This window comes from Centroberyx gerrardi, chromosome 21, assembly GCF_048128805.1.
Source record: "Centroberyx gerrardi isolate f3 chromosome 21, fCenGer3.hap1.cur.20231027, whole genome shotgun sequence".
NCBI lineage: Eukaryota > Metazoa > Chordata > Actinopteri > Beryciformes > Berycidae > Centroberyx > Centroberyx gerrardi.
The window spans coordinates 7,430,376-7,452,717 of NC_136017.1; the positions used below are offsets into that span (position 1 = coordinate 7,430,376).

Here is a 22,342-nt window from a genome sequence, read left to right on the forward strand (position 1 = left end):
TTGGCTTGATAATGAGATGCAAATGTATTGATTTGTAAATGATAATGATAGTCATAACAACCATTTTAGGAGTTTTCTCAGGAAAACGTTGATTAAAGCCCTGGACCAGTGTTTCATGCTGGACCTATTTTGTAATCAAAATTTCTTTCAAACTAAGCTAAGTATGCTTGTGCATTCAGCTCAGTAGAGTAAATGCTAAAAGAGCAAAAGTATGGACAGATGGCGCTCGCTGTTCTCCCCCCCTGCTCTCTAACACCCAATGACAAAAAGAGGACAGATCAGGACGTCGTAACAGAGAAAGTCAACCTAAGAGAACTCTGCCATGTGTGGTTCCCCTGGGGTGCAAAGGTGTTTAGGGACGAGCGTTGGAAATCATCACTCGCAGAGGAGCAAAGCTTTACAGTGAAACACTGAATAGGCGCACAGTTCGAATACTCTACGGGTCACATTCGCATCGTCAAACAAACAGTCTAAATTTCGGTTATATGCCCTCTGAACTAGTGTGCATTCTCTTTGCTCTAAAATATGCATGTTGCCTTGGCAGTCGTGACCGTTTGTTATATAATAAGTAATTCATATAACAGGTTTCACAGATTCAGAGCAGTTGAAAAGTGTGTCAGTAGGCTACACTCTTTTGAGACAGGAGAACCAGGGCATCCAGTCGCAAAGTTGTGAGAAACCCATATGGCAAAGCTTATTTCTGATGACCGCTTTGGTTTCTGTGAATTCTGCATCAATATCAAACCCCTGGGACACGTTCTTATGCTTCCAGCAACAGAATTTTTAGAATTACTGGATTCGAATAATCCTGATAGGATTTGGATTATGCCCATTGAATATTTCTGAAATGTGTGCCAAACCCTTGCTTTTCAAAAAGATGCTGTTTGTGGCTGGCATTTGCTGATATGATTGCCTGGAGGCCATAACAATAGGGATCAGGACAGCGATGGAAGCTTCTAGTGGATTCTGCCACACAACAATAACCACCAGGCAACAGTTAATCAAATTGCCTGGCAAAAATATGAACCAATGGGAAGGATGCTCTAAACGTGGGGCGGAAATCTATGAAATGAGTCATTTCACTTTGCACTTTTGCTACTTTTGTTTTCTCTCCATCCGCTGCAATGCAATGACTCATTTTGTGGAGCTCTCCTTGGTGCTGATTGACAGACCTTCCAGAAGCAGATTTACCAACTGCTTCATCAGGGGGCCAGCTTGCTCCGGCATGAGCCGAGATTTGATAGAAAATATAGAATATATATAGAAAGAAATACAGAAAGTGAGTGTTTTTGATTAGAAAATGACATATAGTTTCAGAAACACTTTACTTGAAGCACATTGTGAGGTTATAATCATTTTTTACACATATATGCACTGTTCTTATATTATAAATTGAAATATACCTCCATTATCATGCGTTATGTTGCTTGCCATACTATTGCCCCAAAGAGTATTCAACCCTAGAGGATTGCATATGTGTGTACTATGACATTATATCATGTTGCACTATGATCATTACAATTACAATGATTATAATGCACTCAGAATATTCTTATGAGACCTTAAAATATCTTATGAGCAACACTTTAGTACATATCCATAAGTGATGCCTAAGTAGAGACAAATTCTGGTACAGAAAAAGCATATTGAAAGTCAGAGATAATGCCACTATTCACAACTTCTCCTACTGTTAGGGGTGTGAGAACAGCAGTGCTTCTGGATGAAAGGGACCATTGTAATCTGCTTTCCCATGTTTTAGTATTGTGTAAAGCTGGATCTCTGGCTGCGTTCTCTTTTGAGTAATGCATTTCACTCTGTATCTTGTTTCAGAGAACTGGGCATTCCACACGGACATTTGGCAGATTTACCCATGGTGTGTTGTCAGGATGAGCTTTCCACACCCGTTCTATTGTATCCTATTCAATTCTGTTCTACTCTATTCTACTCTGTTCTGTCAAAAATCAATATTGCTGTAACCTGGAAATGTGCTTTGTCATTGTAAAGTTTGTATTTGCATCATTTTTCTTCGTTCCAGTTTGCGTCTTGGCCTTCAGCAGCATGTACTACACTTTGATTTATCCCTCTAATAATTTTTTTATATATTAAAGTCGCTGTTGTAGAACATCTATATTGCTTTAGTGTATTTCATACATTTTTAATGCTTGATTGCTCACAGAGAGAGTGGGCCTTTTTATTGTACATCCACCCCCACAAAGCAATTCTTTTGTAATCATACTGTAGCATCTCTGCATAACATCTTGGAGTGAATAATTTCTGGCCTCTCCAGTTTATGGTATAACGTAACTTTTGGCAGTATTTGTATTATTTATTATCTTTGCCAAACCAGAGGCTTACATAAGACTCCAAATCACATTTTCTAAGAATCACAAACATAATTCACCATATACTGTATATTGTAGCTAGACATTTTGAAATATAGCCTCTCATAATTACATTGCTGAGTCGATTTCCCTTGCCTGGTGTGCAAGCTATTTAGCTCCATTTGATACAGACGGGTGGATCTACATACATGCCCACACCCAGAAACACACACACACATACTGCAAGCAATGAGTTGATGGTGATTATTCATGTTACACTGGCTTTCTTGTCATTAGGCAGACTTTCTTCTGCAATTATCTAAAGAGAAGCTGACTTGATGTGAGGCGCAATGAGGCGCAACCTATTTTGTGGTTGTCGTTCTCCTCCTTCATGAGTTCTCTAACCAGTAAACATATCTGTCAGCCACCCGGCAGTTTGGCTGGTGATTTTAGACTCTAATGGGTACGAAGAGGATTGGTCGTGTGGGTGAGAGAGATGCTGGTTTCCATAGTAACGGTGCTCTCCCGTCTGCCCTCTCTTGCTGCCACTATGGAAGCGAAGTTTTCCGCTCCTGCCGAAAGCAAAGCTATGGTAAACCTGCCTGTCTTGTCTTGCTTCATCCTCTTGTCTGTCTTTCCATTCTTCTTTCCCTCCGTTCATCTGTTCAGCCTGGTGATGGATTGTGATCTTAACTGTAGCTCAGACTCAGGCTGCTCATTTTGTCTGTGTCCTTTGTGCCTGTTTCCCTTATTCCATTTCCCCTTATTCAATTTTTTTGCCTTTAATATTGAAGGAGTCTCGCCTGCACAAGGAATTAATAATCAAAACCCAGCAAACAATGGGTGTTTAGTGATTGATTTGGCAATACCATACCCGCACATTTATCACTTCACCCCACTCTTGAATGTATCTTATAAACTCAAGACCGGGGTGAAATGAATGTTGTCTCTGTCCTTCTTTTTGTAGACAGATTACATTTTTGTGGTTGTGTTTCAGTTTCCTCGAACACCATCTCTCATTTTTCACACTGTGTCATCTTCTAAATGGCCGACATTTTCTACACCGCTACACAGAAATGTCACTTTCCTTTGTTACACTCCCACTGATCCTGTGAAAAGGTTATCCGATAATCACCTCTCTTCCACTTAGTTCCATTTACAGTGAAAGTAAAGGAACTTAAATTCAGTATGAAAGTACTCATTTTGGCCATAATTTTGGAGAAATCGTGGAAATCTCAATCTTTTAGATAGAACATAACCATAACTGGTGTAATGTGAAATATTTGAATATTAGGGACTATGTTAAAAATTCCAAATATGGTGTATGTTTTGGTTGAGAGGTTTCAAATGGGTGTAACTGATGGTTTTAGAAGGAGAAACAAATGGATGGCATTTCAAATGGGTAGGACTAATAGCTTAAAATGGATAGGATTAATGTTTTCAGAAAGAGGAAAAATAAAGAAGGAGAGCAGCCAGTAGTAGGTAGCAAACTCATCCAGAAGGACTAGATGAACCTTACCAGCCTGAAAGGATTCATGCCAAGAGTCTTGTCATTGTTGGCATGAATAGCACAACATCTAGTCAATAGTTAGTCACTTGCTTATCAAGGAAAATCAGCCCAGTAAATCAGCCCAAAACAGACTTCAAATTGGTCAGCTCACCCTTCTCTGCTATCACCAAAGTCAAACCGACATAGACTGGAGGGAAGAGCATCTATAGATACCCATGCCCCCCCCCTACACCCCCCACCCCCCCTAACAGGCCATGTATTTTTATAAGCCACAGCTGGCTGGCTTTGCGTCACGGTTGAGCTTCAACCCATTTATTTCACTCCGGGGGACTCTCCAAGGCCCTTTTCAAGGACCCGTCAACTTCTCTACCTCTAAGTAAATGTGAAATGTCATTTTCAGTATGACTCAGTTGTCGTTTTCTGCCTCCTCTTCTCATCCTTGTCCCGAAAACCCCCCACCCCCACCCCTCTTTTGCTTTCTGAATTACCGTCCTTCTCCTCCGTCTCACCCTTCTCTCCTGTGCTTCCTCTTCCTCGCTTCAGACTCTGAGACCACAGAGGATGAGGCCACAGAACCTCAAGTACCGATGGAAACCAAGGAAGGGGCCGGGAGGCACCAAGACAAGGCTGGCCGGAGAGGGCCTGCAGGTATTTCATCCAAATTCTCGGCACGGTCTGTGACTTATACTACCAGTCATAAGTTTGGACACACCACATTTTTCTTTATTTTTACTATTTTCCACATTTTAGAATAATAGTAAAGACATCAAAACTATGAAATAACACAAATGGAATTATGCTGTGACCAAAAAAGTGTTAAACAAATCAAAACTATCTTATATTTAGATTCTTTAAAGTAGCCGCCCTTTGCCTTGAGGGAAAGGCAAAGGCTTTGGAAAGAAATTCATACATAGGCATCAACTTCACTGTTTATATTTGTCTAAGAAACACATTTCAAGCATTTAAGCAGAAGCCTTTAGATGAAAATGGCTTTTAGATAATGAAAAACATAGAACAGGTCAGGTGTGTCCAAACTTTTGACTGGTAGTGTAAATGGTTGTTTCACTTTGTGTGCTATATTTTCATTAACTATACTCAACTCAATGTATCAACAGAGTGTCTATTGACCACTGGCAATTCAGCTTTTTTTCTGGTTCCATTTATTGATAGCTGCAAATGAGTAATACTTGAAAAAGATCATACTGAACACAGAAAAATTTGCATAACCCTGAAGACCGAAATGCTGCATTCTAGTATTCAGTAGCCCTTTAAGCCTCGGTTATGACTCCATATGATTTACTGCAGCACCAAGCGGCGTTGCCAAAAACACACTGCTGCAAAATTACGATTGAACGCAGATTGATAGATTTAATGGATGGTTTTTTATCAGCGTGGCCCAAGATGTGAGTTGGATGAAATATGATATGGCAGAATGCATTAATCCCTCACGGTGTGATGCAACAGTATGACACACTGACCCAGTTTCCATGGGCAACCTGTCTCAGGCCTGAATCTGGCTGTGTGGCTCCGCTGGGAGCACACAGCCTAGGAAACAGAAGGGGTTTCTTACTGAGAATTTAGGCTGCCGTTAATAGCACCATTTATGTTGCAATATTGAGCATTTGCACTATGCTCTTTAATTAGGTTAGATTAGGATATAAATAGATATAGAGTTTAATTAGAGCTCTATTATGTTGATCAGTAAGGCTAGAGCTAAATTCAATATCTTATTGTTTATGGGTTTCCTGGAATTTGTGTCCTTGAGGCCTTATCAAGTAAACTGGATGGAGTCTGTTGACCTACATTCTAAACACTCAAAACTGAGTTATTTTCACCACTTTTTACAGCATATTATGTTAATAGCACATGTTCTATATTGTATATTTTTGATTTATTGTTAAGATTGCAATTTAAAATCCTCACAATTCTGACAAGGAGGACAAGAATTTAAGCTTGGTCTACTCGCTGTAAGTCACTCTTGATGAATTGATGATTGAACTTAAATGTCTAAAATGTAAATGTAAATAAGGATTTCTTTTTCCTTGAGGCCTCAATAAGTGGTAGGCATTGACCAATGACAACTTAATGAGCACTTTCTTGTCAGCGTTGTATGAATGAAAAGGATTTGAAAAGGGGCATCTAATGATCTGCTGAAATGTGCGTTGGTGAAACCAAACTTGCGTGGCCTTACCAACCATCACTAACCAGGCCAACGGGAAGTCCGAATATAGATCCCAAATATTGACGCCCTCCTCTTCCAGCACAAATCAATTTCTTATTCTTCCCTCGCTCGTACGGAAAGTGTTTGCACTTTCTAAGGTTTCGTGTTGGCAGGCCGACTGTGCCGTCATCATTTCCCCCTGGAGACAAGCGGGGGGGGGAAAAAAGAAAGAGAATATCAAATGAGGGAGGGATGAGGTGATACAGCTATTCATCATTTGTTCTCTTCACAGACTCGCTGGTCGCCTCACCTGCATACAAAAACTAGAACGCCTGGTTAAACACAAACAACGTGCTTTCTCTTCCCTGATGGTCCGTGTTTGGCAGACGCCTCGCTCCAGAAGGACTTTAAATCTTAATTAACTCCAGTGGACATTGTTGCAGACATGCTGTTTGAAACGAGGGTGCTTGTGAACATCCTCCTCTCCATTAGCTTCAAAAACACATCGCTAAAAGCCAGTTTCCCCCCGCCACATCTGCCTCTTCTGCCATATGCCCTCAAGTAGAAATAAAAGCAGCTGCCAAATGGAGCCGCGCTGAGAAATAGAAAGAGAAGTTTAAAGCTCAATATTGTCAAGGTCTTGAAGGGTGGAATATTTTCCTCAGTGGCCCCTAGAGAAGATTCCTCATTTTGTTGTTGTTGTTTTTTTTTTACCTGATATGGTTTGGTTTCTGACCACGGCGCTGAGTCAGTACCATTTGTGATTGCAGTAGGAGTTTGTCGTCTTATATCCTCGCCTCCGTCCCCGTTTCAAGGCTTACATCGTTAACAGAAGATGCTGACTGCTCTCCCTTTTCGCTGCCAAAGCATTCCTGTCTCCGTTGCTCATCACTAAAATGTCAATCATTACTTGATTTGCGATGGGGGGGAGGATCCCTCTCAGTGCACAAAGATACCCATATGCCTTTTCCCCTCATTTCCTGCTTTCAACCAATCAATCTACTCTTTATTCATCTCAGCAGGTTGGGTTTTTTATTTTTCGATTACGTCTATACTTCCTCCATGTTCCTCTGCTCCTTTGTACGTCCGTATCCTCTCCCTCCAGCTTGGGTTTCTGTAATTACCCTCACTTTCCATGCTAACTATATTGAAACATTCCCCTCAATTATCTCCGTCTGCTGTGCCTGGTGAAGTTAATAAGGCTTATCTTTCTCTCTCTTCTTCCATCTTTCTGTCGGGCTCTTTCTCTGTCTCGCTCTGTTTCTTTTTCTGTCTGTCTGTGTCTCTATCTCTCTCAAATTCAAATTCACATAAGCTTTTATCGGCTGGGCAAAGGAATTTGTGTCGTCAAGGAATTTGCAAGAATATCATAACCAACAAGTAACCAAATAATAATCAAGCATCTCTCTCTCCCTCTCTCTCTCTCTCTCTCTCTCTCTCTCTCTCTCTCTCTCTCTCTCTCTCTCTCTTTCTGTGTCTGTCTGCGTCTCTCTCCCTCTCTCCCTCTCTCTCTCTCTCTGTCTCTCTGTCTGTCTGTCTGTCTCTCTCTCTCTCTCCCTCTCCTCTTTGTCTGTCTCTCTCTCTCTGTCTGTCTCTCTCTCTCCCTCTCTCTCTGTCTCTCTGTCTGTCTGTCTCTGTCCCTCTCTTTGTCTGTCTCTCTTTCTCTTTCTCTCTCTCTGTCTATCTGTCTGTCTCTCTCTCTGTCTGTCTCTCTCCCTCTCTCTTTGTCTGTCTGTCTGTCTGTCTCTCTCTCTCTTTCCCCCCCCCCTCCCTCTCTCTCTCTGTCTGTCTGTCTCTCTCTCTCTCTCCCCCTCTGTCTCTGCCTCTCTCTCTCTCTCTCTCTCTCTCTCTCTCTGTCTGTCTGTCTCTCTCTCTCTCTCTGTCTCTCTCTCTCTCTCTCTCCAGGTGAAGGAGGGAGGTTGATGGACTTTAACCCGGATGGCTCAGACCGGAGGGCCACCCTCCCCGGTGGCTACGACCCGGTGGTGGAGCGAGAGCTAAGGGCTCTGGGCTCGCGTCCTCCAGGGTCCCACCTGGACCCCGCAAACCCCGCCAGGCAAGCCCTCGGTGGGGGTCCCGCCGAGGGGGGCCCCCCTGTCCGTCATCTGGGTGTGGAACCGCTGATCCGGGCGTCTCACGCTAACCTGGCCCGGCCCGTTCAGGGGTCAGAGGAAAGTGTATCTGTAGGCAGCGACTACTATGGGAGCATGTTCAGCCTCTACCGAGGGAGAACATTTTCTATGCCGTTATAGCAGATGGCTTTTTATTTTGAGGATTCCACTGAAAAACAAAAAGACTGGCCACAAAACCCAATTTGCAAAGAAAACTGACACATAGGCATAAGACATTACATCCTCCATAGACCCAACTCGCAAAAATTGTACTCCATACCAATTTTGATATGTTTACTATTTTTTACTCTCTTATTTCATACACTCAAGCTTTTTCATACAGTGTTTGTATATTGTTACTGTCCATTTTGATTTTGACGTCACACTTTCCTTTGACTCCATGTTTTTTATTGCACTGAGTGTGATTTGAATCTCATTCTTACTTGACTTATTATTTCCTATAGCCATTATAGAGGACAATCTGTGGTACAAACTGCTAATATGTAATATTCAGCACTTCTGAAAACTGTGATTACACTTTTTACCCACTGCATGTTTTCTAGAGCAACCCCTCACTTTTGGATTAACACCATATCTTCAGAGGTTTGCTGTGGCATGCATGGGTTTCTGGCTTTGATCCAAGCTAATATTAGCATGAATTGTCTCACAGTTCTTTTGAATTAATAGAGTAATTATGTATTTCGCAGGTTCTTTTTCAGGCATGAGTTTTTGTATTTGGAGTTGAACCAGGGGTCCTTTTTCTGGCATTTTGTAAGAATTCATGTTAGATGATGAGAAATGTAATTACTTTAAAATGCATTTCCTTTCCTTTTGTCACCACAACATGCCTACAATTGATAATTAATATTATTACTGACTCAGAGTTACCTCCACCACAGTGACATTAAATCCTTGTAAGAAATCTTACATGTGGGCAACATTCATTTATTTCTATTTTTTGTCAGCCATTTCATTTTACATTGTCTGATGTGTTCCTCTCTGAAAAAGTGAGATGCAAAGAACACAGATGAAACACAGACGCTCAAAACAAACACTCACTGGTGAATATGAAAACACACAGACACAAGAAAAAGACCAAGACACACAAATGGACATTCATCTGCGTCTTTATTGCTCCGAAGCCTCCGGCAACTGCACTAGCGCTCTATACTTCACACCTAATGCTCCATTTCCCCTCGATCCCCACTCCTCTAGGATTCAAACTGCTGATGAATCACATGGGCTTTCCTCCCATGCGCCCCCATCTTCTCCTCCCCAACAAACTGTTCCTGTTTCTTCCTTGTCCGACCAGCCATCTCCCAGTTCACACAAAAACAGTATCAGTACACCAACTCAAGACCAATGCATGGGAGGCGCAGTGGCCAAAACCAAACCTTCAGATGTCCATACCCAATCCCCTAAGATAGACCAGGCATCTAGCACAAGTGTTACCAGTGGTGTAATGACGCCCAAACTGGCTCGCGCGGGACCCAAGATTTTTGACAAGGTCCGGGCTTTTGAGGAGCGAAGGGGGAGCGTGGAATTGCCAGGAGGAGGGGGGTCTGCATCGGGCCGCTCTCTGGCCGGAGTTGGACGGGCAGCTTCCTGTGATTCAGATGACAGCGGTCGGAAGATGGCGGGCCCCAGCAAGGAGGAGGGACGAATGCTCCAGGACGCCGCCCAGAGGCGAGTAGCGTTCAAACAGCGGGCCTCCTCCTTAGAGGACAAGACCAGCTACACTCAGAGGGTCCAGAGCTTCCAGAGCAAGTTCACCGAAGAGCTCCAGAGGATCAAGAAGCTGGTGGGGAAACCCAGCTTGAAGAAGGCGTATTCCACCGAGCAGCTGCCGCAGAAAGAGAGGCTGAACCTGGGCAAGCTAGAGCCCATTCCTCCCCAAGTGGTTAAAAAGCTAGAGGCCCTGGAGGAAAGAAAGGAGGGGAGGAGAGAAGGTGATAGCGTGCTGCAAATTTCTCCACAGTCCCAAGGCGAAGGTCTGGGGGATCAAAGAAATGAGCCCCAGAAGGAGAAGATGACACAGCCAGAGACACAGGAGAAACCAGTGGATAGCTCATCACCACAGTGCATGGGGAAAATCTCTGTTACCATGGAGACAGCACCGGTTCACCAGTTACCAGGGCAACCATTGCCAACAGTCACAAGGAAAAGCCCAGCCAGGTTGGAGGAGATTATCTTTACCGATGAATGTGTGTGTTTGTAAAAATTGGATGCGTGTTTGTTTGTGTGCATTTTATTTGTAAGATTAGTATTGTGTCAACACAATATGGAAAAATGAATATTTTAACATAATACCAGTTCAAATCCAATTTCTATTCCATACTTGTCAGTATTACGTAACATTTTTTTTGTATTTGCACACAGGGAAACCCTCCAGAGCGCTCCAGCGGCAAAGCCCTCCCTCGCGGCTGACAAGGACGCACTTGTTGTCACATCCCCAAAACCTTCATCCCCCTCCAGAGACCTGGGGCAACTTCAACATGAGAAGGATTCAAAGAGGGGCACCAAGATAGACAACACGACAGACTACAGAACACCCGGCCCGTCTGGGAAGAGAGTCTCCCCAGTCGCCGTCAGGGAGCCGGGGTCCCAGTACCCGTCCAAGCCCCCCCGGCTCACTCCTTCACCCACCCCGTCCATCAGCCCTCTTCTGAAAAGGAGGAAGGCGGAGGCGGGGCGGACTTCTCCGGCCTTGAAAGTGACCATCCCCACTATCCTGGTGGAGGATGAACCCATGGAGGCAGAATGTGTTGGAGACAAGAGCGATGAGGGGCGCAGAAGCAAGACCGGCAGGAAGGAGAGGGGGAGTCGCAAAAGCAAGAAAGGGCGTTCCGGTCGGCCTACGTCTCCAGAGGAAGGTAGGGGATAGATAAGATGATTAAGTTTATTGATAAGCAATTGTTTAGAGATCCTTACCAAACCAAACCCATGACAGCGCTTTCTCAAAGAATGCAAAGTAATAATTTGGCTCTATTAGCTTATACTCACCTAAATAACAATAATACGTTTCAGTTTCAGAGTGTTTTACAAGAACTAGAAAAAATGCAAACAATAGCAGAAAGAAAAAGCAATAACAGAAAGAGAGTGACCATAGTGGACTACAAACAAACAAAAACGCTTACTAACAAATTCTATATGTGAGGGTCTAAAACTGAACAAAGAAGTAATACATGAGTCCTTAAACTTCTCCAGCCTGGGACCCAAATTGAGTAAATACAGTCTTGCTGTGGGACCCAGACTCACTGACCCCATTTACACCTGGCATTAAAATGTGTCTTGAGTGATCGAATAGCAATCTGACTGCACTTATCCACATTTTTAAGTGGATAAGTGATATTAGACAATTCACTTCTTCTTGGCTCCAGTGGGTATTTTCTTCCATATTTACCGAAGGTAGTGGACTGACTTTTTGCTGCATACGTAAAAAAAAATAAAAAATTATTATTTTATACTTATAGTGTGAATGTAGCTATAGTGGCTGCAAGTTGGCCAAGTATAAATGGTTTCTCTAAGTAACATACGTAATCTTTGTACAAGCAAACACAGTCAGGCTACAGGCGAAAACCTCTTCCATCGGTTGAATATGGATAAGACTCCCGGCTGGAGTACAAATGAAATCAGATGTTTACTGTCAATGTGGACAGACAGGAAGAGCAATTTGCATATTGCGAGGGAAAGCGCAGGGGGTTGGGCAATTGCATTTCTGTCCGGCTGCTGAAGACGCATTTTTGAACTAATTTAAATGTAATGTAGATAAATCGCAACCGGATACAATCTGCATACAAGTGTAATTGATAGAAAAAAGACCCAAAACAGAAACCAGCCCATGACTCATTTTGGAGCCTGACCCGTTCCGATCCGAAACCAGGAAATAGAGTATCGGCAGTTAAATATAAACTTGCCGTTTCCAGGGGGTTCGTCCGATGACTCCTACATGTCTGCTGATGAGGAGCCAGCTGAGGGCCCGCGGTTTGAGAGGCCGCTGGTGGACACCACAGCACAGCGTGGCTCCGAGGTCACTCTGAAATGCATCATCACCGGCAGCCCGCCCCCTACAGGTACTGCTGAGGATATGGGCCTTTAACATCATTATACATTCTTGGTCAGGGGGGAATGTGGTGTTTTTCTGTGAGAGCTTTTATTGTAGGGAGTCTGTGTGTATTCCCTTGTGAACGCTTACGTGTTTTCCTGTGCCCATCGCTCTCACCTGTTATCAGTGACATGGAGGAAGAGTAAAGTGGAGATAAGGAGCGATGCGTTCCATGTGGTTAAGGCTGAGGGGGAGAGGCACAGTCTGGTGATAAAGCAGATGAGGCCGAACAACGCGGGGACTTACTGCGTCACAGCTGTCAGCGTGGCGGGCAGAGCGTCCTGCGGCGCCACGCTCTATATCCAATCAGGTGAGACGAGGTCGGAGAGGCAGATATCCCACATGCTGTCAAACAGATACAACGCACACGGGGATTTGCCCTCAGAGAAGAGCGGAACAGCAACACATGTACAAGGAAACTGCACGGAACACTTAACATTAAATTAAGATGGAGGTGTCAAGGCGAAAATGAGCCACATGAGCATTATGCTCTCCTTGAAATACACTAATGTGTTGACTCACACACACACACACACACACACACACACATACACACATACACACAAACACACACACACACAAACTTGCTTTAATCCACTGCCAGCCCTCCTCCGCCTGACATTCTGTCTTAATGACTACAAAGGCCTGCTGGAGCTCAGTATCCCGACCGGGGCTCCTTGCAGTGATAGTTGCCATGGCAACCCATTAATTCTTAAAGGCACTCTGCTCCCCTTGGTGCAGATTCAAAAACACAGACTTGCCCCATCACACAAAGGTCCCCTGAGTCTTAAAGGCAGGCATGGCATTCAAAATCGGGGGTAAACAAAATAGATATTCCTAGTGGAAAACATTTCTATTATACACTGTGTGTGTGATGTCCCTGCGGTGTGTCTATATATTGTATGGCAGTGTGTGTGTGTGTGTGTGTGTGCAGCGTTTGTGCTGCTCAGAGTGTGTCGATTCAGCTCATGTGAAAGCAACCTGCACTTCCCCACTTTTGTCAACAATGTGAGCGCTCACTCCCGTAGCTCACCAGCAGCACTAGGCCAGCCTTGCCATATTAGGCCAGTGGAGTCCAACTTGCGAGGAGTATTTTTAGCCGCCCCCTTGTTCTCTCTGGTAATTGCAGTCTGCTTTATGTCCCAGTGTGAGATTAATGCTGCAATCATGGAGCTTGTGTTTTTTTTTTTTTTTCATCTTAGTAGATTTCACGCTGCAGGGCTTGGAGTCAGAAGTTGTCAAAATGTGGTGGGAGATTATATGAGTCATTTTAGCTGGTTGGGAGCAGAGTAGATGTTTGGCACTGTAAGCCAACATAGTGGGAGAAGGATAATTTAAAGGCTGCAAGGAATTTCAAACCTCGATATGGTAAAGTAGATTAACACTGTATTAAAATATCCATGCTTAAAACATAAAAAAGTAAGAGAATTCCCAGCTTTTTGTTCATTTAACAATATTCTCAGTATCCTCTTTTGAGTCTGTTTGGTCTTGGTTTGTAGTGTGAAAGAGCACCAAAACACTCATTAAATGGCACTGTATTCAACGTTGCCTTGCTGTATTTCAGGATGGATAGCAGGAGTGGAAGAGAAATTGGAAATGACAGTGATAGGAAAAGCAAAAGAGAGAATAGAGGATGCGATTGGAGGGAAAGATTAGCTGGCTAGGTCCATGCAGCCGTTGTGTAAGAGTTGGCAGGTTTACGTAAATACTCCCGGGAGTTAGCCCTTGGTACACAGACGCTGCTCAGAGATGTGAATGTAGGTAGGTTATTCTGTATTATTCTTGTTCCTTAAAGCCAGCATAACGACACTGCAAGAGAATATCACTTAAACGTAATAACTCAGCATGAAGTTTCAGCATTTTTTGAGGGGTGGGAGTCTTTGAAGTTAAGCTTTTATGTGCTATAACTCAGCTCTTATACATGTATAAATTCGTATAGATGTTTATACACTTCTAATGTATATATTGTTGATCATGTATGCTTTTCACCATGACTTATTTCACCTACAGCAAATGACACTGTTCCTTTTCCGACTGTTGTGTCAGTTATTTATACACAATTATCTTTCCATTTAATATGATCACATGAAAATGATCTGAATATGGCTTTCATTGTGTTACTTTTGTCTTTTACATGAGGGAAAGTATTCATTCTGTTCCATTCATAGATTTTGTTCGTTTTCAGTCAGTTGTCAGAGTGTTATCTGCTGCTGCCAGAGATATGGGGTTTTTGAGGTTTTTAGAGAGAGTTAGAGAGAGAAGCCGAGACAGAAAGAGAAGGAAAGTAAAAGAGAGACAGATACGGAGTCTGAGAGAGAGGCAGGGTGGCGGTGCTTTGTATTTCTCTATCCAGCGGTGAGTTAATTTGGACTTTAGGAGAGGCAGCTAGGACTCCAGACACAGCGTCTGCTCTGGAACTCCATGGGAATAAGCGAATGATTGGGTCAGGGATTTAGGGATTAATTCATTATCTGTTCAGTTACGGTCACTTCAGAGAGGTCCCTAAGCTCTGCGGGTGTATGTATGTGTGTGTGTGTCTGCGCGTGTGTGTGTGTGAGGGGGTGCGTGTGCCTGCGCACGTGTCCCACTCATCTCTAACTCACAGCTCTGTGTTGCCAACTGCTCATCTTGGCAAAGATATTCATCTAGAGAGACACAAGTACATAAACATCAAAGCTCTAACAGATTGTTCCCATCCAAAGGTTTAGCAAGCCGCCATGGTGCCGCGCTAAACCATATTTCTTAGAGATTTACTTAATATCCCAAATTAAGAAGTGTGCAAATCAGAAATTACTTATAGAAAAAAAAAACCCAGATTTTCATGATTCCATGAAAGTAGCTGCTCTACAGTTATAATTCAATTATATTTCTGTCCAATATCGCTCCAGAGCCAACCCACGCGCAGTGTGGGACGCCAGCCTCGTCCTGGGAAGTCAGCAGTCCCATCCAGTCGGACGAGGAGTACCTCAGCCCGCAGGAGGAGGCGATGGAGCTCGGGGACTCGCCCGTCCCGAGTAAAACTGTCCACTTCAAAGAGCCTCCCTCGTTTCAGGTAGGAGACACTTTCCGAGTACCGTTAATCAAAAGGGAATACATGCTAACGTTGATAGTGTCTTTAGACAAGGCAAAGCAAATTATTTATATAGCACATTTCGCACACAAGGCAATTCAAAGTGCTTTACACAAGGTATATAAGATATTAGATAAAAATACAGGTTAAGATAAAAAAAACAAAAAGAGATCATGAAGTGTATAAGAAGAGAGAATAAATAAAGAATTAAAATGCATAAGAAAGAGAATAAACACTTTGGTATACTAACAGTCAAAAGTTTGGACACACCTGATTGAAAGTACAATGTTTTTCATTCTCTTAAAGCCATTTTGATCTAAAGGCTTATGCTTAAATGCTTGAAATGTGTTTTTTTAGACAAATATAAATAGAGAAGTTGATGCCTATGTATCAAGGCAAAGGGCGGCTACTTTAAAGAATCTAAAATATAAGATAGTTTTAATTTAACACATTTTTGGTCACTGCATAATTCCATTTGTACTTATTTCATAGTTTTGATGTCCTTACTATTATTCTAAAATGTGTAAAATAGTAAAAATGAAGAAAAATGTGTGTTTTGACTGGTAGTGTATGCTGTGATTCTTTACCAGGTGGCACCGTGTGACCAAGGGGTGATCGAGGGCCAAGAGGTCGTCATCTCAGCGAAAGTGAGAGGGCAGCCCAAACCCATGGTTTACTGGTAAGATGCTTTTCAACAAGGCTTTTTCTTTTACAGCATACAGGCATCTGAAGCCGTTACATAAGTCAGAGCCCACGGCCCAAAGTCACGTACTGCTTCCCTCTCACATCGCCGCCCTCTAGTAGACACCTGAGTGTAAGCGGTTGTGACAGCCACTTTATATCGATCCAGGTCGAAGGACAGACTCACGGTGAAGACCGCCGGGCGATTCGCCGTGCGCGAGACGGAGGACGGCACCAGCGAAATGAGAATCGGCCCGGCCCAGAGGTCCGATGCGGGGCTTTACGTCTGCAGGATCATCAACGAGCACGGAAGCAAGCAGAGTGAATGCAGACTGGAGGTCAGAGGTGAGTGATGAAGAATTGAACGTGTCTGAAATAAAAAAATGGCCAGCTGTTGCTGAATGATGAAGGTACATGAAGGTTTTGTGACCTTTCTGAGAGAGAAACTTTAAATTATTGCCTTGAAGCACATCCAAGTGTCATTCAATTTCAGTGCATTTACATCAAGATTCGATTCATGAACATTATGATCTGGTTTTTGGTGAAAATTGAGAATGAAATGATTGGGATGGGTCTGGTTTCAAATGTGAACTAGTGAATAAATGAATGACGCCTCACCTCCTACCTCAGTCCTCAAGAAGTTCATTGAAAAAATGAAATGAAATGGACTTAGCTGTTACTTTTATGTTTTCATCAGCAGGTTCAGCACAAACAGCGCTGTCCATCACCAGAGAGGTAGGGGCCGTGGCAGTGAGGGCCGGCGAATCGGCCATGTTTGAGTGTCACATGACCGGGCCTCCAGACGTCGATGTGGACTGGTTGTCCAATGGGAAGCTGATCCAGCCGGCGTTGCTCAACTGCAAGATTCACTTTAATGGCAAGAGGTGCGTTCAAGGGCCGTAAAATGTCTTAGTGTTTCCTTTGTCAGCCTTCTTTGTGCTGTGTTCTTTTAAATTGTGTTCTTTTTATTCTCATTCTATTTTTATTGTCATTTGCTGTATTCCTGTGAAGCACTTTGTAACTTGTGTCAAGAAAAGTGCTCTATAAATAAAGTTTATTGTTATTATAATATAAGGAATTGTTTTTTAGAAGTGTATGAGAATCTGGACCAAACTGAGTCAGTATTTCAAACTCATTCTCCCTAATTTCATGAGCATAATTTTTTTCACATGATGGATATCTCATTTTGGAATGAAACTCTTCAAATGTTAAATTACTGAATTATTGAACTTTACTGTTTTATCTTACAGGTGCCGTCTCCTGCTAAATTCAGTACATGAGGATGATAGTGGGACATACACTTGCAAGCTGAGCACTGCCAAAGGTGAAGCTACATATACTGTTATCCCATTTGTTTAAGAGAAGGGGAAACAGTCATATTCAGTTGTTTTGATTGAGGATAAATTTGTGAAAATGGGAGTCATAAGAAAATCTGCTGCCTTTTTCCAATCATATGGTGTCACTTCTGAAGTTAAATAACTATTATTATTATTATTGTTATTACTAATTTTCATTTCACTCTGTACTGCCTGATCCATTAAAGGCTCCTTCTTTTTTCTTTACAGAGGAGTTGACCTCCAGCGCAAGCCTCAAGGTCACTCCCTCCAGGGAGCCGCTGTTCACCCGCAAACTGGACGTCCTGGAGGTGATCGAGGGCCGCACCGCCCGATTTGACTGTAAGGTCAGCGGGTCGCCTGCCCCCCGCGTCACCTGGATGCATTTTGGTAAGAATCTGCAGCATTATGTCTGATATTCAATGCAGAGAAAAAAGAAAAAAGAAAACAAAGGAAAGTAATATAAGAAGAAACAGAGTGCGGGCTTTCTTTGTTTATTTCAAGATTGTTCCCTGATATTCAATGCATCATGCTATAGTATGGTTTTATAGGTAACTGCCAACTATCAATGCTTCAGAGACAACGCATTGTTTCTTAACCGTTTCTGTTTTGCCTAACCGACCTCCAGAGACGGCAGTGGAGGAGAGCGATAACGTTCACATCCTCCAGGAGGGCGGCCGTCACTCGCTGGTCATCGCCCACGTCAGCAGCGACACGGAGGGCTTCTACACAGCCGTCGCTCAGAACACTCACGGGAAGTCTGAGTGCACCGCCGAGCTCTACATGCAAGAACCCCGAGCTGCCATCTCTTCTCACATGTAAGAAACTTTCATTCATGGAAAAAATCTCTGTAAACCACTGTGACTCTTCTTTTCAAAAGCTGTGAGTTATTAGCCACTTGCAACAGCAAATCTGCACAACTTAAGTTCATGCTTATGAAGTTGGGTATAGCTTTGCATGGTATTCAGTGAATCGCACTTCTACATTACCCAGTCTAAATTGTTTAACTCAACAAGTGTGTCTGTGAAGTGGGATTTCAACTGGACCCGCCTCCGTCAGCAGCAGTGTATGTGAAGGTGGTATCTGCCTTTGTTTGGTTTGAGCAGTGAGTGTTCGGCTTCTCGCCTGACTGCACTCAGCTGCTCTCGTCAAGTTTCCAGACGAGGCGAAAAACATCTCAAACGCACCTTATGTTGCTACTCGTCCCCTCTCCTCCTCCCTGGTGTCCATTTGCGCTGGAAAAACAGCGCCCTCCTACTGTTTTGTGCTGTAAAGCAATCTCCATTTGTGTCATAAATCAATCTAGAAGAATTCCTGCAAAATCCAACCCGGCAGCACACAATGTAAAATGAGTAGTGTGCAGTGTAGAGGCTGGTAGAGGCTGCCAATCTTCTTGGCAATGCTCTTGTTTGTTTGCTTCTGTAATTATACTAATGTCTCAAAATGAATGTGGTAATGATTTATTGATGTTAAAATGCCACACGTAGTTTCTTTTAAGTGGATTTTAGCCACACCCTTCATCTTCATTAATATCCCGTCTCTATTTTTCATAAGTTTTATGTCATCACTCTGTTTCTCCTCCCTCTAGGGCTAAATTGGAGAAGATGCCATCGATCCCTGAGGAACCTGAGGTCCTGGAGAGCGAGGTGGAGAGGAGGACCATGCCAGACTTTGTCAAACCTCTGGCCGATGTGGAAGTGGTCGAGGGGAAAGAGGCGGTGCTGAAATGCAAGGTGGCGGGCCTGCCCTACCCAACCATCGCCTGGTACCACAACGGCAAGCGCATCGACAGCAGTGAAGAACGAAAAATGACCCAGTGTAAGAAAAACAAGAAAAACAAAGGCAGGGTTAGGGTGATAATACATTGGGAACTTCTTTCAGGCAATATTGCCTTCATCAAAGATTTGAAAATGGGACAAAAACTTTACTACCGCAAAAGTTTGTGTATCATCATGGCCTTTAGATCCACACTGGGATATTTAGAGGGATGATTCATCACTCGGTGTCTCTGTTCTCCAGACAGGGATGTCCACAGTCTGGTCATTCGGAGCATCTGTCACGCTCACGGGGGCGTCTACAAGAGTGTCATCTCCAACAAAGTGGGCAAGGCAGCCTGCTATGCACATCTATACATCACAGGTAGGGACCGCAGCAGAGTGTGAACGTTTCGTGTTTTATTTCAGAGTGACAGAGTACAACGGTTACCACTTTGTGTGTCTTTATTTATTTTACAACAGATATTGTTCCTGACGCCCCTGATGGCCCTCCGGTGATAGAGGCCATTACAGGGAAAACTATAAGCCTTAGTTGGAAGAGACCAAAGAGGCTTGACCCTTCATTAGGTAGGAGAGCAATAAGTTTGTTATGAGTATACTGTGATCTCCCTGGCTTGGATATTTCTCCACATCAATTCACCAGATTCTAAATTGTTTCAACCATTTTCTGTTCTCTCTTTGCTAAATTAAAGCAGGTTTGTAGATGGGAAAGTCAATAGCTATGTTTCCATCCAGCTGTCAAGCGAATATTAAGCAAAGTTTTGAAATGTTGCAAATAATAAAATGCAAATCAGGTGTGTTTCCATCAGCTGGGTGGAAGCGAATAAATAGGTTTCCTGAACGTAGAAAGAAAGATTAAAGAAGAAGAAAAATGGAAAGTGTCTTTCAAGAATTGATTAGTATTGGACGTGTTTTTATTGTTATTTGATGCCAACTATTGGGAATATCTGAGATGACAGCAAATGTGTTTCCATCATGATTTATCACATAATTTCTTTCGTGACAAAAAAAAAGCGTCCATAAAAACTTTTTCTGTGATCTTCGGGGAAAATTTCATCAAGATTGGTTGTTTCTAATCTGGTACATCATAATTTACATTAAAATACTTGGAGGGAAACCTAGGTATTGATAGCATGTGTTTTCTTCTTGTTCTTGTTTTCTTATTTTTTCCTAAGATGTTTTTCTTAAGCCCCTTGGTGTTTCATATCTCACCTGCACAAATATGAGTAATGCATTTTATCATACCAGTGTTTTAACCCTTTACCTCTGTGTTTTACCATTGTCCAAATAAATAAACTACACCTATGTTTGCAGACACCAGCTCCTTGCTGTATGCCGTCCAGCAGCAGCCTCTGGGCTCCATCCAGTGGTCCATCACAGCCTCCAACCTGAGGGAGACCAGCTACACCGTCACCTCTCTGTCCAAGGGAGTCCGCTACGCTTTCAGGGTCCTAACGTCCACCGGCAAGACCTTCAGCAAACCGTCAGCCTCCACCGACCTGGTCCAGCTCTTAGACAGAGGTACCAAGGCTTTATGTATTTTTCTGGTGTTGTGTGTTTTTATTGCTTCTAATGCTACTTTATTACTTTCTCTTATTACTGTTATTTTTAGTTTGACTTGACTTCAATGGCTGCAAGTCAGTGTCATAAATTGTTGGAAATCTGCTAATAATAATATAATAATACTAAGTACTACTACTATTACTACATAAAAGAAAACTGTATTTAAATTGCACTTTTCATAACTTGTCCTGCTGCTTCCATTAAGATTTATACGTCATTAAGAGACAGAAATAATATAATTTCAGGCTAAACTGATCTGATTTAGTCCTTGGATATCTGAAGTCATCGTTTTTAATCTCTGACCCCTTTAGGACCCTATTTGAGGAAAGCTCCAGTCATCGTGGACAAGCCTGACATCGTGTATGTGGTTGAGAACCAACCTGTGAGCATCACCATCACGCTCAATCACGTGCATGCAGCCGTCACCTGGAAAAGGTTAGTTCCTCTGTCAGTGAAACGATACAGGTTGATATGTAAGGGATATTGAACGGCAAGTCGGTCATAATCGCAAAATGATCACAATACAAGTGCAGTCTGCAGGAGTGAAGTAAGTGAAGGCAGCACTGAATAGATGGCTTTTGAGTCTGGATTTAAATACTGAGACAAGTGTGTGATTCTCTGGCAAGAGCTGGAAGCAGAGGGAGGAGGCCCCACAGGAGAAGCTTCTGCCCCCGGCTATTTCCTTTCAAATGTGTGGAATAAGGAGTCCTGCAGCTGCTGTACTGCAGTGGTTCTCAATCTCTATCTAACTGGTAAGATAATAAACCAGCAACAGTCTGAACCACTGCTGTACTGTGATGCAGGGCTGTAGCACTCAGTCTTGAGTCCAGTCTCGAGACAATTTTTCTGAGGTCTTGGACTTGTCTCGGTCTCGGTCTCAGCCACTATTGGATCTTGACTTGATTTCCTGCCTATCTCAAAATACAAAAAAATTGTAATTATATTAATGCTTGGTTTATTTTCTCCCCAATACTACGAAAAACTGGAGGGATTTCACCTGTAGAAACCTGTGTATCTAATGGTCCTCAAACTTCTATGCACTGATTAGTCAGTTCTTATGCATCGATTCGTTGGATGTTGAAGGAGTTCCTGCAGATAGATCTACATCTCTGTTAAGAAACTCCATAAGCATTATTTTGTCATTTGGAAAGGCATACACACTGTTTATTGTCTATTTTGGTCTTGGTTTAGACTCTGGCTCTGGTCTTGGTGTTGATTTGATCTCGCTCCCTTTTAGACCCGGTCTTCACTTGGTCCTGGTCTTGGAATTGACTTGGACTCAACTAAGGCGTTCTTGACTGCAGCCCTGCTGTAATGTACTGTGATGTGCTTCAACACAGTTAAAATAGACTTTGAATATCTTGTCTCTGTCTTCCGCAGGAGGGGGGTGGTGCTGGTCAACAGACCAGGGATGTATGAGATGAGCATGCCAGACGACGATCAGCACTCCCTGAAGCTCCAGCGGGTCAGGAGCACAGACGCCGGCCAGCTGGTGGTTATGGCCAACAACCAGTTTGGCAGTGACCTCTGCACACTTCAACTGGCCATGGCAGGTCAGTTCATGGTCAAAATGTAGAGCACAATACATTTTTCACTATTTGAGAAAAGTGAAACCTATTCTTAGAAAGTGATTTCTGATATGAAAGTCATCCAAGTTGCTAGTTAGTAAACTCATGAAAACATTTAAAGCTGCACGAGGCAATTTTGCAAG

The 22,342-nt window shown here is 43.0% G+C and overlaps 1 protein-coding gene across 1 annotated transcript in view; it reads left to right on the plus strand.

Moving 5' to 3' along the window:
• The window catches only part of spega (striated muscle enriched protein kinase a), a 54,951-nt gene that overhangs the window by 13,154 nt on the left and 19,455 nt on the right, over positions 1-22,342 (plus strand). Inside the window, exons 2-20 of the mRNA XM_078291244.1 lie at positions 4,375-4,479; positions 7,898-8,237; positions 9,319-10,278; positions 10,483-10,976; positions 12,030-12,176; positions 12,336-12,518; positions 15,097-15,260; positions 15,869-15,957; positions 16,129-16,304; positions 16,660-16,843; positions 17,210-17,283; positions 17,525-17,683; positions 17,922-18,111; positions 18,882-19,111; positions 19,313-19,432; positions 19,531-19,635; positions 20,383-20,589; positions 20,943-21,066; positions 22,012-22,184. Of these exons, the coding sequence (XP_078147370.1) occupies positions 4,375-4,479; positions 7,898-8,237; positions 9,319-10,278; positions 10,483-10,976; positions 12,030-12,176; positions 12,336-12,518; positions 15,097-15,260; positions 15,869-15,957; positions 16,129-16,304; positions 16,660-16,843; positions 17,210-17,283; positions 17,525-17,683; positions 17,922-18,111; positions 18,882-19,111; positions 19,313-19,432; positions 19,531-19,635; positions 20,383-20,589; positions 20,943-21,066; positions 22,012-22,184 (4,224 nt within the window). The remainder of the gene's footprint in view (positions 1-4,374; positions 4,480-7,897; positions 8,238-9,318; positions 10,279-10,482; positions 10,977-12,029; positions 12,177-12,335; positions 12,519-15,096; positions 15,261-15,868; positions 15,958-16,128; positions 16,305-16,659; positions 16,844-17,209; positions 17,284-17,524; positions 17,684-17,921; positions 18,112-18,881; positions 19,112-19,312; positions 19,433-19,530; positions 19,636-20,382; positions 20,590-20,942; positions 21,067-22,011; positions 22,185-22,342) is intronic.